This window comes from Vigna angularis, chromosome 2 (assembly GCF_016808095.1).
Source record: "Vigna angularis cultivar LongXiaoDou No.4 chromosome 2, ASM1680809v1, whole genome shotgun sequence".
Classification (NCBI taxonomy): Eukaryota; Viridiplantae; Streptophyta; class Magnoliopsida; order Fabales; family Fabaceae; genus Vigna; species Vigna angularis.
Window position 1 is genome coordinate 52652290 of NC_068971.1, and position 15626 is coordinate 52667915.

At 32.6% G+C, this 15626-nt stretch overlaps 2 protein-coding genes across 3 annotated transcripts; both read left to right on the forward strand.

The window, feature by feature from the left end:
- Positions 1 to 2199: 2199 nt before the first annotated feature.
- LOC108319060 (calcium sensing receptor, chloroplastic) lies at positions 2200 to 9284 on the forward strand. Of its 2 annotated transcripts, XM_017550075.2 has the most exons (14): positions 2200 to 2355; positions 2485 to 2580; positions 2784 to 3638; positions 3858 to 3958; positions 4064 to 4178; positions 4402 to 4479; positions 4643 to 4735; positions 4986 to 5069; positions 5795 to 5893; positions 6805 to 6867; positions 7254 to 7284; positions 7691 to 7737; positions 7960 to 8018; positions 8728 to 9284. In XM_017550075.2, the coding sequence occupies exons 2-14, from the start codon at positions 2527 to 2529 to the stop codon at positions 8945 to 8947; spliced, it is 1899 nt and encodes a 632-aa protein (XP_017405564.1). In that variant the 5' UTR covers positions 2200 to 2355; positions 2485 to 2526; the 3' UTR covers positions 8948 to 9284. The 2 variants fall into 2 exon arrangements, with proteins under 2 accessions (XP_017405564.1, XP_052729030.1); XM_052873070.1 differs by lacking the exon at positions 2200 to 2355 and having other exon boundaries at positions 2466 to 2580.
- Positions 9285 to 12329: 3045 nt separating this feature from the next.
- On the forward strand, positions 12330 to 14497 carry LOC108319019 (probable magnesium transporter NIPA1). The gene is made up of 9 exons (XM_017550015.2): positions 12330 to 12502; positions 12566 to 12766; positions 12856 to 12912; positions 13000 to 13090; positions 13203 to 13363; positions 13467 to 13594; positions 13712 to 13849; positions 13950 to 14042; positions 14132 to 14497. Exons 2-9 carry the CDS (start codon positions 12640 to 12642, stop codon positions 14315 to 14317), a joined length of 981 nt encoding a protein of 326 aa, XP_017405504.1. The 5' UTR covers positions 12330 to 12502; positions 12566 to 12639; the 3' UTR covers positions 14318 to 14497.
- Positions 14498 to 15626: the final 1129 nt, after the last annotated feature.

Here is a 15626-nt window from a genome sequence, read left to right on the forward strand (position 1 = left end):
AATTGTTTTTTATGTAGTTATTTTTCCTTTTTCCGTATTTTGCATAAAATTAAATTTTTTATTTAATATTAAAAACACTTATATTTACGATAAATAGGTTGATAACTTGATACTAAAATATATAGAGAACATTTTAAAAAATATTATAGAAGCCCAGGTTTTTTTCAAATGTAACAAAACCTTTGGAAGCTCCCAATCCAATTCCTTCCCCCAACTTGCCCTTTTTCTTCATGCACCCCCATAAAATTTATAAACATCATTTCACTCTCCTTAAAAAAAATTAATAAATTCACTTTTCCTTCTCTTCTCAAAGAATTGCGTTATCATTAATTCCCTTAACTCTATTTTGAATATATGTTTTTTTAAATACATTTTGAATTATGCATTTTCAGAATACATTCTAAATTATATATTTCATAAAGTAGTTTCAAATTTAGAAATACTTTCAAAATACATATTTCTTAAATATATATTTTTAATTACATTTTGAATTATGTATTCCATTACTTTCTAAAATGTATGTTTTGAAATACATTTCAGATAATGTATTTCAGAATATAGTTCCAAATCCAGATGTTGCGGCAGAAGCTCGTACTTTTTTGGAACTAATATCTTTAGTGGTACTGTAGTATTTAATTGAATGTTCGGTATTAATTGGTGGCTTTGATTTTTAGTTAAAAATACACTTAAATCGATCATATAAAAAATGTATGCGTTTGATTCGATTTGTACATACAAACATCAATATTTGCGATTTTGTTTCGATCGATTTTATAATTTTACTGTGTATTTTTTTTAACAGGTCTATTTAGTTTGCTCTTTTTGACATACCAGTTTAATATTATATTATATTATAATAAATAAATTTATTATTTATTTTGTTATGATTAAATATTTTATTCTTTAATTTTATTACAAATTATTCTTATACACGTGTTTTGGTAGTGTTTATTATGATTATTTTGAGTCTGATCTGATATTTGAACCATGTGTTGAGTATATCATTCAACAGTATAATCACGTTACTATGAGATTGATCACATTTTATTTATTATTTTTCTAATGCTTATTATATATGGCGGGAAAATTGTTTCAAAGTTTAATGAACTTAATGTCTTTTTTTTCTCATTTTTTTAAATTAGGAAATACATACTATTTATATTTTGTTTGTTACATTTTTATGGTCTACCAGTAATAAAGCTTAAGTGATACTTTTAACTTAATATTTAGTTAAATTTCGACGACTTTATTAGAATTAAATGTGTATATTGATTTAAACTATGTACACATATTAGTAACTGTCAGATTGATCCTAAAATTGTGTTGTCAATTACTAATTAGCAATATTACTTGAAGTATGACTTATATCAAGATAATATTAAATAAGTGATAAGTAATCATGCAAAAGAAAAAAAAATCTTATGTTTATCCCGAGTCACGGTTCATATAGTTATTATAAATAGTCATTATTATTTATTATTATTTACAATATATACTAATTTGAAGTTGAAGTGTATTTACATGCAAATCAAAAATATTCCAAGACACATATTGAATAATAAAAAAATACAAATAGATAAGTAAAAAGCGTACAAATACATATGATCCTTTGTAACAACAAAATATAATAAAAATTAAAATTAATAAAATGTATAGACGAAAAAAGACCATATATATATATATATATATATATATATATAATCTGTAACTACTATTTTTAATACTTTATGAATAAAAAAAAATAAAACATAAATTAATAGTTTTACTTATTATAGATTTTAAGTGATTAATGTGTTAAAATTTTAGTTTTTATCCAATTATTAACAAGTTCAAAAATTCTTTTATATAATTGTAATTATATTAATTTTTGTCTTATTTTTATCAATAAAAATAATAATATGTAAATTCTAACTATATTATTTTGTAGATCCTCATGAACAAAAAATTTTAATTAATGTATCATGTATGAAGAACAATAATCAATCTACTACTATGTCCTAATCCTTTAGAATTGAATGCTTAACTTAAAAATTCATTTTACAACAGACTTAGCAAAATCTTGAATAGATGAGGAGAATCAAATAATTGATTTTGATTAGCCTGGAGTGATTTATGAAGAAATGTGCTTCGCAGGAACGAGTGATCCATGTGCGATATGAGTTTGTGTGGTTACACTAATGCATAAGAGACAAAAAGGAACCAAATAAGATGAGCCAGTGGTGTTCCACCATATCCTCCTTCTCTTCCATTCGGATAATCTCCCATAACATTCCACAAAAATTTCTCAATCATAATAAATTAACAAAAGAAGGGATAAAAAAGGTAACCAGACATACAGAGGAGCAAAGGACTGAGGTGAGCCTGACTCTGTTACGAACTAATTGATTGCTTAATTAATTCATAATTATAACTAAAACATACACATTTGATGAAATTAGGGACGCGTGTTAATCTGGATTCACTGCTTGTGTTGGTTTTATGCAGAGGATGATGTTTGATTTATGTGTTTAGTGATCGATCGCCAGTATGAGAATGTTGCCTGTTTGCTCAGCCACCCCGAGCTATTCCGCGTCTTCCCAGGTCGATTCCTACCCATTTCTTTTCATTCTTCTTTCTTCACCATTCTTACGTACCCATCAATCAAAATTCTCAATTCAGCCATGGGAATCATGTTTTTGTGAAATACTCTACTTTTATTTATCTGGGTGTTTCAGTTTATCACTTCTGTTATCTCTGCGGTGTTAGTTTTTGTTTACTTAAAACACGTAACCTTGTTCTTGCAGATCCCCTTGTTTGGGGGATTGCTTCCCAATCGGAAAGATCTCGAGAGCAGACTTGTGGTTGAAGAAGGCGTGCATTTGGCTTCGCAACATGGAACTTATTCACTCAGAAATTCATTTGCAGTGCGCGCTGCTACAAAGACGGTCTTGGATGGTTTTTCTTCTACAAGTGAACCGGGAGGATACCTTACAATCCCACGGGGTTATTCACCACTGACAACCGACGGACATCATTCACTGAGGCACTTGGAAAGTTATCATTTATCCACTGTGCCAGAGGGATTAGTGGCCTTTGCAGAAGAACAGTCCACTCCACAACCAGAAACATTATCAAGTACTGATATAATACCAGAGAATTTTGCCCCAAGGCTTAGTTCAATTAATGTGGACAATGAATCATTAGCCAGTACAAAAGCAAGTGTTGGGGATTTTCTTTCTGGAATCAATGACTCATTCAAGGCCTCAATCAGTCAGGGAGAAAATGCTTTACGAAGCTCACTGGATACAGTCACTTCTTTTGCAGATTCTGTTGGTAAAACTGCTACTAAATCTGTTGATAATGCTTTTAGTAAGGCATTTTCTGCTGTTGATCAAACAGGAGACATAGCAAACAATAAACTCACTAGCTTTTCAAGTGGGCTGAGTGGAGTCACAAATAAAGCACCTGCTGTGGCTATTGATGTGTTGCGCCGCGCAATTGTAGTAGTAGAGAGTTCCCTGACAAGCGGGGCTTCGTATGTTGTCTACCTATATGGGTCGGCCAAGGATCTCCTTCCAGCAGGGATTAGGGACACAGTCAATGTATATGAAGATAAAGCAACAGAAATCTTGAGGCCTGTTGGTTCTGCAACACAAAGGGTAATTTTACTGAATAACAGAAGTTTCGATAAGATCCTTTACTCTCAATTTTACCTGATTCATAGTCTTCACTTTACTACATAAATTATTTGCTGTTACTGGTGGATGAAATATTTTGAATCCATGTTCTCAACATGCTGTTTCGTTTCACAAACATTTTAACTTTGATGAATGTTTCTAGTCTGTTTATGCATTGAACAATTTATGCTCCATCCGTAGATATACACGGGTGTCTACTCATTGGAGAAGACTTTTGGCTTGGATCCAAATGACCCAATTATTCCATTTTTTGTTCTTGTAGGCTCTTCAGCCACATTATGGTATGTGAATTTTCCTTCCTCAAAAGTAAATTTTGTTGTTTATGTATTGGATAATAAAATTTCCATAAAGAAACGCTATCGGTAATAGATTTCATAGATATGCAGGGCCTTTTATTGGTTGTGGACATATGGAGGGTATTCAGGAGATTTGTCCCCTAAATCAGCTTTGGAGCTTTTGTCTGAGGATGGAAATGCTGCACTTATTGATGTCCGCTCTGAGGCAAGTTACGACTAACTTTTCTGGCTTTTATTCGGAGCAGGAAAAAATGTTGTATAATTCATGAACCACCCCGTGTTTTGATGCCATTCCAATTTTGGTCAACACTTCTTCCCAATTTGAACAATGGTTTCCGCATATTTTGAAAGTTTTCCTTGCATTAGTTTGGCTTGCTTTTTGATTCGAAGTTTGACCAATGAGAAGTCACTGCTCCTTTTTTCTTCAGGAATTGCGAGAAAGAGATGGCGTTCCTGATCTCCGACGAGCTGCTCGGTTTCGTTATGCAAGTGTAACTCCTCTCGAGGTTGGTTTAAAGCACAATAATGTTTAAAAGATGTGGTTGGAATTGTTGTGGTACACTTTATCGCTGGTAAAGGGAACAAATCCAGAATCTTGGTCACTTGTTATTTGGATTAGCAACTAATTTATAATCTTTCTACTGCTAAATGACATTATGCAATTGTCAGGTTGATGGTTCCATACGCAAGTTGTTGAAGAGTGGTAGAGACCTCGAAGATTCCTTGATTGCTGTTATTATTCGAAATTTGAAGACTGTTAAGGTGTTTATCTTTGTATCTTGGAATAGGGTCTATTGTTCTGAATAAAATTAGTCGAAAGTCCATGGAATAACCCCAGAAAAATATTCCTCTTTTGGATTTCTTCTACTTGACATTCTTTGCAAAATGGTATATTATACCCACTGTTCTATTTCTCTCTCTATTTTAATGAGGTGAACGTATACTTTTCACATGTGATTAGAAGTTGGCATGAAAAATGATGTCTTAAAATCTTATTTTCTCTGGCCTATAGGACAGTTCCAAGGTTATAGTGTTGGATGCTGATGGTACTCGTTCTAAAGGCATTGCAAGATCCTTGAAGAAGATTGGGGTCAAGGCAAGTCTTCTAATACCTGCTGATATTTTGCTGCAAAACTACTGATATGTTACATAAAATTATTGGCTGAGATTAACTTTGTACTACGAGATGTGGCATCTAGGTTGGGAATATCAGTTTACACTGCTTCCTTGTCTGACATAGAATTCTTCAAATTGGCATTTGTATTTAAAGGTTGGGGTTGGAGAGTTTTCTCATCATGGGGGAAAAAGTAAGATCATAGTAGAGAAAAATTCCAGTAAATGTACTCATAGTATTCCACATAACTTAAGTCTTTGTTTGTGTATGCTTGATTTCAACCTAGCAGTATCTTTATCAATAATATCAAATATAACCTGATAGTTTTGAATGAAAATGGATTGAAATCATATTGTGAAGTTAAAATATGATGATTTATGAGTTAGTTCATGATACTCCAGTAAATGACACGAGGTTTTGATTGCTTGAAACTGTAAATGGAAAGAAGAATGAATTTGATTGAATTCAAGTTGCCCTAATTTGTGTGTTCAAACTAACAGTTCGTCCTTCCTTGCCAACACAAATGTCAATTGTCAGATACATAATAGACAGAGACAGCTTTTGATTCAAGTATCTGTGCTTTAGTGTGGTGGTTGTTTGTTGCCCAGGTTGACTAACAGATATATTCTGCAAAGTCCATTTAAGCACCAACTTTGATATCAAACATACAATGGTCATAAAATTAACAACCTTTTATGATATTACAGAATACATACTTGGTTGAAGGCGGCTTTCAGTCTTGGATGAAACAAGGTCTCCGCATCAAAGAACTCAAACCTGAGACCGCACTTTCCATACTCAATGAGGTATTCACCAAACTACTATTATTTTATTACATTAAGTAATAAAAAATAATGGGATGAAAACTCTGCCGGGTTAGGTAATGGTGCTGCTATTTAGGTGCTTGAGCTAGGAGTTTATGCTCCTTGTTGTAAATTAATATTTGTCTAAAATCACCGAAATGATTTCTACAGCAAGCGATTGGTTAGCTACCTTTAGTTATTCATCTTCCAGTTCCATTGTCTGTATTCTGAAAGTTAATACAGAATGTGCAACAATCTATGATTTTGCATATCGTTTTAGTAAACTTTAAAGTAGTCTCATGGCATATTTTTTGGAAGTTTATCAAGATTGCAGTTTCTTTATAAATCTTGCTTTAGGACAAATGAAGTGAAACCTATATATTTCTAATCCAGTAATTGCTTATTTCTGACATTGTATCAATCAATTAAGGTTTCTTCCAGCATTTTTTCAATTTATTATCATAAGACTTCATCTTGTGTGTGTGTGTCGGTTACAAAGCCATAAATAGAACCTGAAATTTAAGAAAGGTTAGAAGACTAAGAGAGGAAGTGAAAGAATGCATCTTTGATGAGAGATCAAATGACAAAAAAAAAAGGAATACTCCTTCCAAGGGTTTCTCCTTCAATAAAGGTTTTCCCTTTGAGCTAGTGTTGGTTTCTCCGATATTGCCAATTCAGAAGGAATCCTCTTTCACCCCCTCCTACTGTTCAAGCTAGCTAACTAACAGATTCTTTCACTTCTCTTTATGACCTAATAATGTAACTACTAACTGCTTTGTATTGTCCTGGGCTCCATATCTGTTCCGTGTTTATGATTTCATTGTGAAGTCATATAAAAGGTTAAAAGAGAAATTTTAGCTTGACTATATATGCTGGGTTTTGTTTGATGCACGTGCATTTTGGTACATTTACAGGAAGCTGAAGCAATTCTGGAGGAAGTTAGTCCTTCTCCTGGGCAACTATTAGGTTATGGTACGGTAAGTGGCAATTTCTTTAATGACTCCTATATGATTTTCCAACTGTTATTTGTCAATTATGACGTTGATTTTCTTTTGTAACATGATATATAGAACACCACCGTATGGTAGAAAACATATTTGTGGGGAAAAGAATTGATAGCAGTTTCTAGTTATTTAATTTTTCTGTCGCTATAACATTTTCAGAATTCTACCTATTGCTGCTTGAATATGTATGTAACTGAATATTCCTACGCAATAGACAGTAATTTTAAATAAATAGTCTACTTCCTTAATACTACGAAGGAATATTTTCTTCCATATTTTTATTTGATTTGGAAATGATTGATTACATGATTATATTCAATTTTATTATCTCCTAATAAATGCAACAACTTTTGGTTCAGGTATTTGTTGGAGGGCTGTATGCATTATTAGGTGCGTGCATGTTCTTTCACAAACTATCAATTTGCTGACAATTTAAAACTTCAATTTTTGGGTTGCATCAAGGTTGTAGATTTTTTTTCTTTTAATATGTACCTTTGCATATATATATATATATATATATATATATATATATATGCGTACAAACATAGGTTTGTTTGAAGCTTATTAGTGATTTATCAAATTTTTCTTGCACTATGTTTTAAGAGGTTATGTAGTTTATGCAAATTCATTTTGTTTTAATAGCTTAAACTGAAGCTTAATATATCATGCACAAGTGATTTCACGTCTATGATCTTTTTATGAAAACCTTCCATCACTTTATTGTTCACCATCCTCATGCGGGATGAGGTTTTGCTAAGTTATCCTGATCTGACAAAGAACATCAATATTGTCTCAGAGTGGGAGAAGACATTACAGTTAATTGGTGCATTTGGCCTCGGTTTGGTATGTTCATTTCCTTTCAGCAAGTGTTTTTCAATCAAATTGTTTCTTTAAAAGTTTCACTGAGTTTTTAGTTTATTTATCCACTCATGTTGGAAATCATACGGTGGACACGTAACGTGTGTGCTGGGAAATTCTTATATTCTGTCATATTTTATAGTCACTTGGTCAATAACATCAATGATTTTCCATTTCCTCACAAACGGTTTTCTGTTTATTCACCAGACCATCTATTTGCGGGTTTCTTCATATGAAGACGCTGAAGATCTAAATCAAGATGTGAGGTAAGTTACTTAATTGTGGATATTTCGTCATAGAATCATGAAAATAGAGTTTTTAAGTAATTTAAACATTATATTATGACCACGACATATATTTTCTGTTTATTTCCACTTACCTTAATATTCAAGCCGAAGGTTTGTCAAAATTGTCTTTTTGTTCTGTTCTGAACTATTGGGTATATATATCATGAATCATGTTAAATTAATTTGCCATTTCACGGACAAAAAAGTCAATGATTTTAGGCATGTAAAATGATCAAAAAATGATTTTGTGTGTTCTCCCATATAATGACAGATATACATGAGCATAGAGCGTATGACACAAATGCATCAGCACTTTTCATTTTGGAATTCATGTAGCTAAAGCAACTATTCAGGCATAACTTTTCTTGTATTTTTTGTCTTGGGGATGGACAAATAGCTGAAGTCACTAATAACTAGAAAATTTTATTGAAACAGTGTACAATGACAGACATTTTTACTGTGCCCTGATAACAAGATATTAAACGTGACTTGTGCTCAAACATGAATAATACATATTGAAACTTGTAACTAGGACAGGCTTAAAATCTATGCTGACTACAGTGCTTGTTCCAAAATTGCCTTTAACTAAAATGCTGTATGCCCGAGCTTCAATATAAAAAATATATTGGGAGAAGAGTTTTCATCTGATATTAAATTTGATCTCATTGTCTTGTTTTCTCCTTCAAAGGTTGTTGCTTTCTCCCGTTAGACTTGGAGCCAAAGCTTTTTCATGGGCTGCTGGAAAATTAGAATCAAATGGCTTAGGATTACCAACATCACCTTCCTCATTAGATGTTCAGAACCGGGTGTTGCAGGCTGCTGCAAAACATGAATCTCAACCATCTGATAGTGAAGGTAACCAAGATCCTGCTCCTGAATCGACAGTTTCTCTCAATCAGAATGTATGAGACCATTCCAGACTGTCATGTGCTAACATGAAAAGCAGAACAGAGATTAATATGGTCACAGCAATTTAACTTAAATTGACTGAAAAGTTAGCAAGTTGACGCTATCCAACCTTTTCCAAACACTGTCCTGCCACGAAACTCGACTCTGTCCTGCCTGTAGGCATTTTGAAAATATAGGGAAAAAAAATCACAATTCACAAGGATGATTATGTTTGATTTGTTGCATGCCATGCCTCAAGTGCTTGGTACAATTTCCATGGTCAAAGTAACAAGAATGTTACTATTGTAATTTGTAGTAAAAATATGTGGTGGTGCAATTTATAGTCTTGCAAGCTAACTCCTATAAACTCATTGCTATTTTGGTCTTCTAATATCCGTTTACCAAGGATCACCTTGCCCACACTTATTATATGTTAAGAATAATCTAATGAGTCAAAATCCCATGTTAGATAAAAAAGATCAAATTAAACATTATATAAGATGAAAAATTAATAAACTTTTTATTTTAGAATTTTGGATTAAAAGTGATATTAATTCTTTGTATGGGTTAAAACTTAATTTTACACGTATATATAATTTCTCTTACAACCCCTGATATGAAATAAAAATCCATCTCTGGTATCAGAGCCTTATGGATAATCGTTTTCTTTGTATACTTTTGGAAGACAAATAAGATATGTGTATGTAGAAAGACTATTGGTCAAGTTTAAATCCAGGATATGGTTGATTTTATGACTTTCAGACTCCTTTCCCTGTGACAGAGCTTTAACCTTCTGATAAGTTAGTTTATGTTCTTACAGAGTTAGTTTTTTTTATTTTTTTATTTTGTAAGTTTGTCACGTGAGATGAATTAAGTTTTAAAACTAATAAATTTTATGATGATGGCGTTTTCATTAATTCATCTGTATTTTGGTTGGTGGCGCATAATGTTTGTTTATTGGACTAAGTTAGGCACTAAGCTTAAATGCTTCAATTTTAAAATATGCAGTGATGGACTTATTACTTAATCCCACTTCCTAGGCACACGAACCGATGTTATATAGTAAGAGAGATTCATCTCCATTTGTAGAAGTTGAGATGAAAGGATAATGATTATTTATCTATTATGGAAGACTTAAGATTCGTCTTGAAACTCATTATTGGTTCACAGTGAATGCTCATATTTCGATTTCAAGTTCATCAAATAACATCGTGATGACAAACCACAATAGTAATGGCAAGAATAGAAGATTATTGGTTCACAGTGAATGCTCATATTTCGATTTCAAGTTCATCAAATAACATCGTGATGACAAACCACGAGAGTAATGGCAAGAATAGAAGATTGAACTTCATTTGAACAGAATAAACCTAAATTGATGTTCATCTTTTATAAATATTAGAGTAATAATATTTTGAACTTTATATTATGAACTTAGTTATGATTTTATTTTGGGTCCGGACTTCGACTTAGTAGTCTAGTTTGGACTTAAACAAAGAAAGGACCTAATTTTGGACCTAAAAGAAGAAATGACCTAGTTTAGGACCCATGGAAATGGCGCATAGAATTAGAGTTTTTTGAACCCTAATTTAAGACAAACTTGGAGAACAAGACTCTCTCATTATGGGCACAAGATGTGGAACATGTGCTTACCTATGTGGGAAGTTACACTTTGAGCATGTATACTTTTGATTCCAAAATTCAAATTTTTAGATTACTTTTTGGCTCTCCTTTTTTAGACAATTTTAGGGTTAGTTTGATTTATAAATAAAGTTATTCATGAACCAAAACACCTCTTCTTTTTCATTTCATTGCTTCTTTATTTAAATTATTTTAGGTCTCGAGACTATGACTTTGTATTAATTAAGCTGATCAATACTTTAATTTTATAAAATATTTTCAATTAGTAAAATTAATTAATAACTTTAGCTAAAGATTATTTTAAACTTTCAATTTCATATCACTTTATTTCATTAATGGCATTCTTAACATTATATCACTATTATCTTTTTCATTATCTTCCTGCTTCCATCAAATTTCTCCGGACACCCAATCAAACCGGATTTTGATTTTTGGAACACATTAAATGAATTTTGGATTTTTTTTTCCGAAAAGATACTCATGCCGTTCTTATTTCGGAAGCTTGTGATGGGGTGCAGGAAGAAACTTGATGGAGTAAAAAGAAACACTCTTTTCATTTTTCATATAATTTAAAGTATGGGTGTGGTTGACCCATTGTGGCCCAATTCGATATCCATTTTTACGAGTTTTGGTTTAGAATTTTGATCAACCTCTTCTGCGTCTTTAATTTTTTTTTTCTTACACTCTAGGTAAAAAAAACTATTTTTAATCTTTTCAGATTGCATAATATGTTTTGTTTTTCAAATATTCTCGGAATAGACAGTCTCAAAGTTATTTTTGACTTCATTATGCAATCCCCAAGTCTTTTTTTAAGGAAAACAATGACTTCCAAATCACAAAATATTTTTGACTTTCAAATAATCTAAAAATTATTTTTAATTTCAAAAAATAAATTTCAGACCGTATAAATTCGAAAAAGGATAAAAATGAGTTCTTCTTTATAACAGATGAAGAGGAAAATTTACGGAGGAGCATGAAAAAATTGTCCTTTTTTTGTGGAGAAATTTGTATGCTCTTGCTTCCTGCACTCCACAAGATTTAAAATTTTAGATTTGCCCATCCGATTTTTATTTGAAACGGTCTCTTCCATGGAAGACATTGTGTTGTGCCGGTGTTTGAATCTTGGAAGAGGATTATTCTGGTAAGGGATGGTGGAGTCAAAGGTGGTGTTTTGCAGTCTCACTCAGGTTCAGGATAGGTAGTTTTAGGTGTGAGAGGGTGCTTTTTGCTATTTTCTTGGTTGAAATAGTGAAGTTCATGTTATCGGAACTTGGAGTCTTGAACATTAATTTGACAATACTTCATTGGAAGCTAAAACAATCATAATGGCACTCTCATTTTTCTATTAAATCCAACTTACAACTTCATATAATATTGTTTTATTATAATACTTTATTTATATTTATTTTTATTACATTAAATATAATATTTTATTATAAAACCAATTGTCAAGTGTACGTAGATTCAAAAGAAGTCCCAAACAATACTTTTCTATCATATTTGTTTGCTGGGTCTAGACATTGAAATAATAATATTGTAGGAAAATATCCATAATAGGTTTGATTAACTTAGGTGGATTAATGAGATTAATATTGTGAAGATAGTTTCAAAAGAAAAAAGAAAGATAAATTTAACGGCATAAAATAATCTAAAAATGGAAGAGAAATTTGGAAGAAGTAGGTTAAAGTGGAAATAGAAATGGATGAAATGGTGGTTTGCTTATTATGGATGATGGAAGTAAATAAATAGAGGCGTGTGCTTCTCATTTGGCTCTGGGATGCATTCGCGTAGGTAACAACTACCGTTACCTATTGCGTTTCAACTCCCCATTTCTCCTTCCTTCATCATCCATTCCTCATTCTTCATCGTCACCTCCGTTTCAATTCATCACCATGGGGCTTTAGCTCCCCAACCTCGCAGGCTGCCAAGACAAGGTATCCTTAATTAAACCTAATTAATCAATCATTCATCTTCAATCTTCATCTTCTTCATGCCAGGTCAAACCACGTTTTTGGATCGGACATATCTTGGCCCTGCCGACACGTTGGTCGCCAATTCTAAATAATTAATAATGGGGACGACACACGACAACGTCGTTGGCCTTGTCCTGGCTGTCTCTTCCAGCGTCTTCATTGGCTCTAGCTTTATAGTTAAGAAAATGGGCCTTATAAAAGCAGCCAGCAACGGCAAAAGAGCAGGTTCATTTCCCTTCCTTAATTCTATCTTCAAATCTAATCAAACTTTTCTTTTCTTTTCTAACGCATCCACAACTTTTCATTTTTATCAGCCACCGGAGGGCATTCCTATCTGTTCGAACCCTTTTGGTGGCTCGGAATGATTTCAAGTGAGTCCTCCAATCGACTTATTGACTTCAAACCTAAATAATTAATCAAACACTTATCATGAAATCAATCAACCCTGCATTTTGTAGTGATCGGTGGGGAAATAGCCAATTTTGCAGCTTATGCTTTCGCTCCTGCCATCCTTGTAACTCCTTTGGGAGCTTTAAGCATCATTTTCAGGTAAGCAAACCTAGGTGGATCATGTTTATACAACAAACCTGGGTGGACCATATATATATATATAGATATAGATATAGATATAGATATTTATAAATACGTATACGTTATGCAGCTCAGTGCTAGCTCACTTCATATTGAAAGAGAGATTGCACATCTTTGGCGTGCTTGGGTGTGCCCTGTGTGTGGTGGGATCTACGACAATTGTTTTGCATGCACCGCATGAAAAAGACATTCATTCTGTGAAGGAAGTGTGGGAACTTGCCACAGAACCAGGTAATTAAGCCAATGCCATGTCATTCGCATCTCTCTGCTTATGTATATAATTAACTAATCGATGAGCCTAAGCTAGCTTTTTAATTCATTTTCCGTGACACAGGTTTTCTCGTGTACATTTGCGTTGTTGCGGTAGCAGTTTGCGTCCTTATTTTCCGCTTTGTGAAATCCCATGGGCAGAAAAATATGATGGTATATATTGGAATATGTTCTCTCATCGGTTCCATCACGGTATATTACTCTAATGCTCGATGCTTACTTATGATACGATAATATATACACGATCACGATAAGCTTATTGTCTCCATCTTTGTTTCATTGTTTTTAAATATTTGCATGCATGCATAGGTTATGGGAGTCAAAGCAGTTGGAATTGCTTTGAAGCTCACATTCGAAGGGATGAATCAGTTTATTTTCTTTGAAACCTGGCTATTTACAGTGGTTGTCATAGGATGTTGCCTTACACAGATCAACTACTTGAACAAGGTATATATATATATATATATATATGTGTGTGTGTGTGTGTGTTTACAGATATTAGAAGTTGAAGACACTTTACCCCTTGATTTGGAACACGTGTTTGCAGGCTTTGGACACCTTTAACACTGCTGTGGTGTCGCCAGTTTACTACGTTATGTTCACATCATTTACAATAGTCGCCAGCGTTATCATGTTTAAGGTGAGTTGTTATCAGGTTTCATGAGATTGCAGTGAAGAATATGAGGCCAATGATTGAGAATAGTAATATATAATAAATGCATGGTGCAGGAATGGGCGAAGCAGGATGCATCGCAGATTGCTACGGAGTTGTGTGGGTTTGTGACAATTTTATCAGGGACCTTCCTACTTCACAGAACTAAAGATATGGGAAATAGACCCTCCGAAGTTCATTCAAGTTCCGATCCACTACAATGTCCTGATAATACTAAGACACCTCAAACCAGCGAAATTTGAAACAACACTTCTCTTTCATACCTAATTATGTACATGTACAATACCATTTGTTCTTAACACTTTCATTAGAAATGTCATGAAAACATGGAAGATTAAAGGAAGCACATGCTTGATAGGGCACAAGGAGATGTTATTCTTTTATTTATTTATAATTAGAAGAAGCATTTCTGTTTTGATTTACCACCCGTTTGTGCGAAACTAAAGTCTTGAAAACGTATACTGAGGTTTTGTTATTGACACGCACACAGCTCTGAACCAAATACTCATTAATATGGTAGTACCATCTAAAACGTAAATGCATGCGAATTATTTAATAGTTAACGGCTTGACCGAAGTAAATGCATGCGAATTTAGATATATAATAACTGTTTCCAGATACATCCCAAAATCGGCATTCAGAAACATTCCAAACAATCTAACAATCTATATCATTTCATTCATTGTTACTTTAATTAAATCAAATTACAATAGTCACACAAAATCCGTAAGTCTAAAATCCACAGATCAAAATAATACAGGTCCAGTCACATTGTCATTACATTCTAAATTATACAACTTATAGAACCTAGTGCAGTCACATCCAAGCCAAAATCCACAATGGAACAAAGAAGTACCGTTTTAAAGCGACAGACTCATCATCCAAGTCTTCGTACGCGTAGGTACATCTTAAAGTGTTTGCGATCATGTAAACTCTAACTTGTAATATGCAGTGGTTTGAGTCGGATTAGTCTTCTTGTTAATATAGAAATGAACAAGTTTTACTTTTTTTTTTTCATGAATTTCATGTTAAAGAAGTGAATTTTAAGCCTAATTCAACCTAACAAAACCGATTTGTATAGTTAGGTTTGTACTCACTTTATATATTATAAATTGATCTTATCTCTAGTTGATGTGAGACTTCTAACACACTCCCTTCACGCTGAGGAGATATATACATCTCGAATGTGAAACTAGATATTAATGAGTAATCTGATAGAAAAGACTCTAACTTGACTCTAATACCATGTTGAATATAGTGAAAACTATGTGATTAATATTCCTTGTGTTGAATATATATATAAAAGATCTCATATTTCTTCTATTATAAATAGAGAGTTCTATGTATATATTCAACACAAAGGAAATAATTTTTTTTTTTTTTTGCGGATTTGGAAATAAGATTGTGTAAATTATTTTTTATGTTTATTGAATTTTAAAATTTGGTTATGTATTAATATTTCTTTTTATCTAATTTCGAAATTTGGTTGTATGATATTTTTGTTGAATAAATTTTAAAATTCAGATAAGGGTCTATTTTTTTTTAATACTA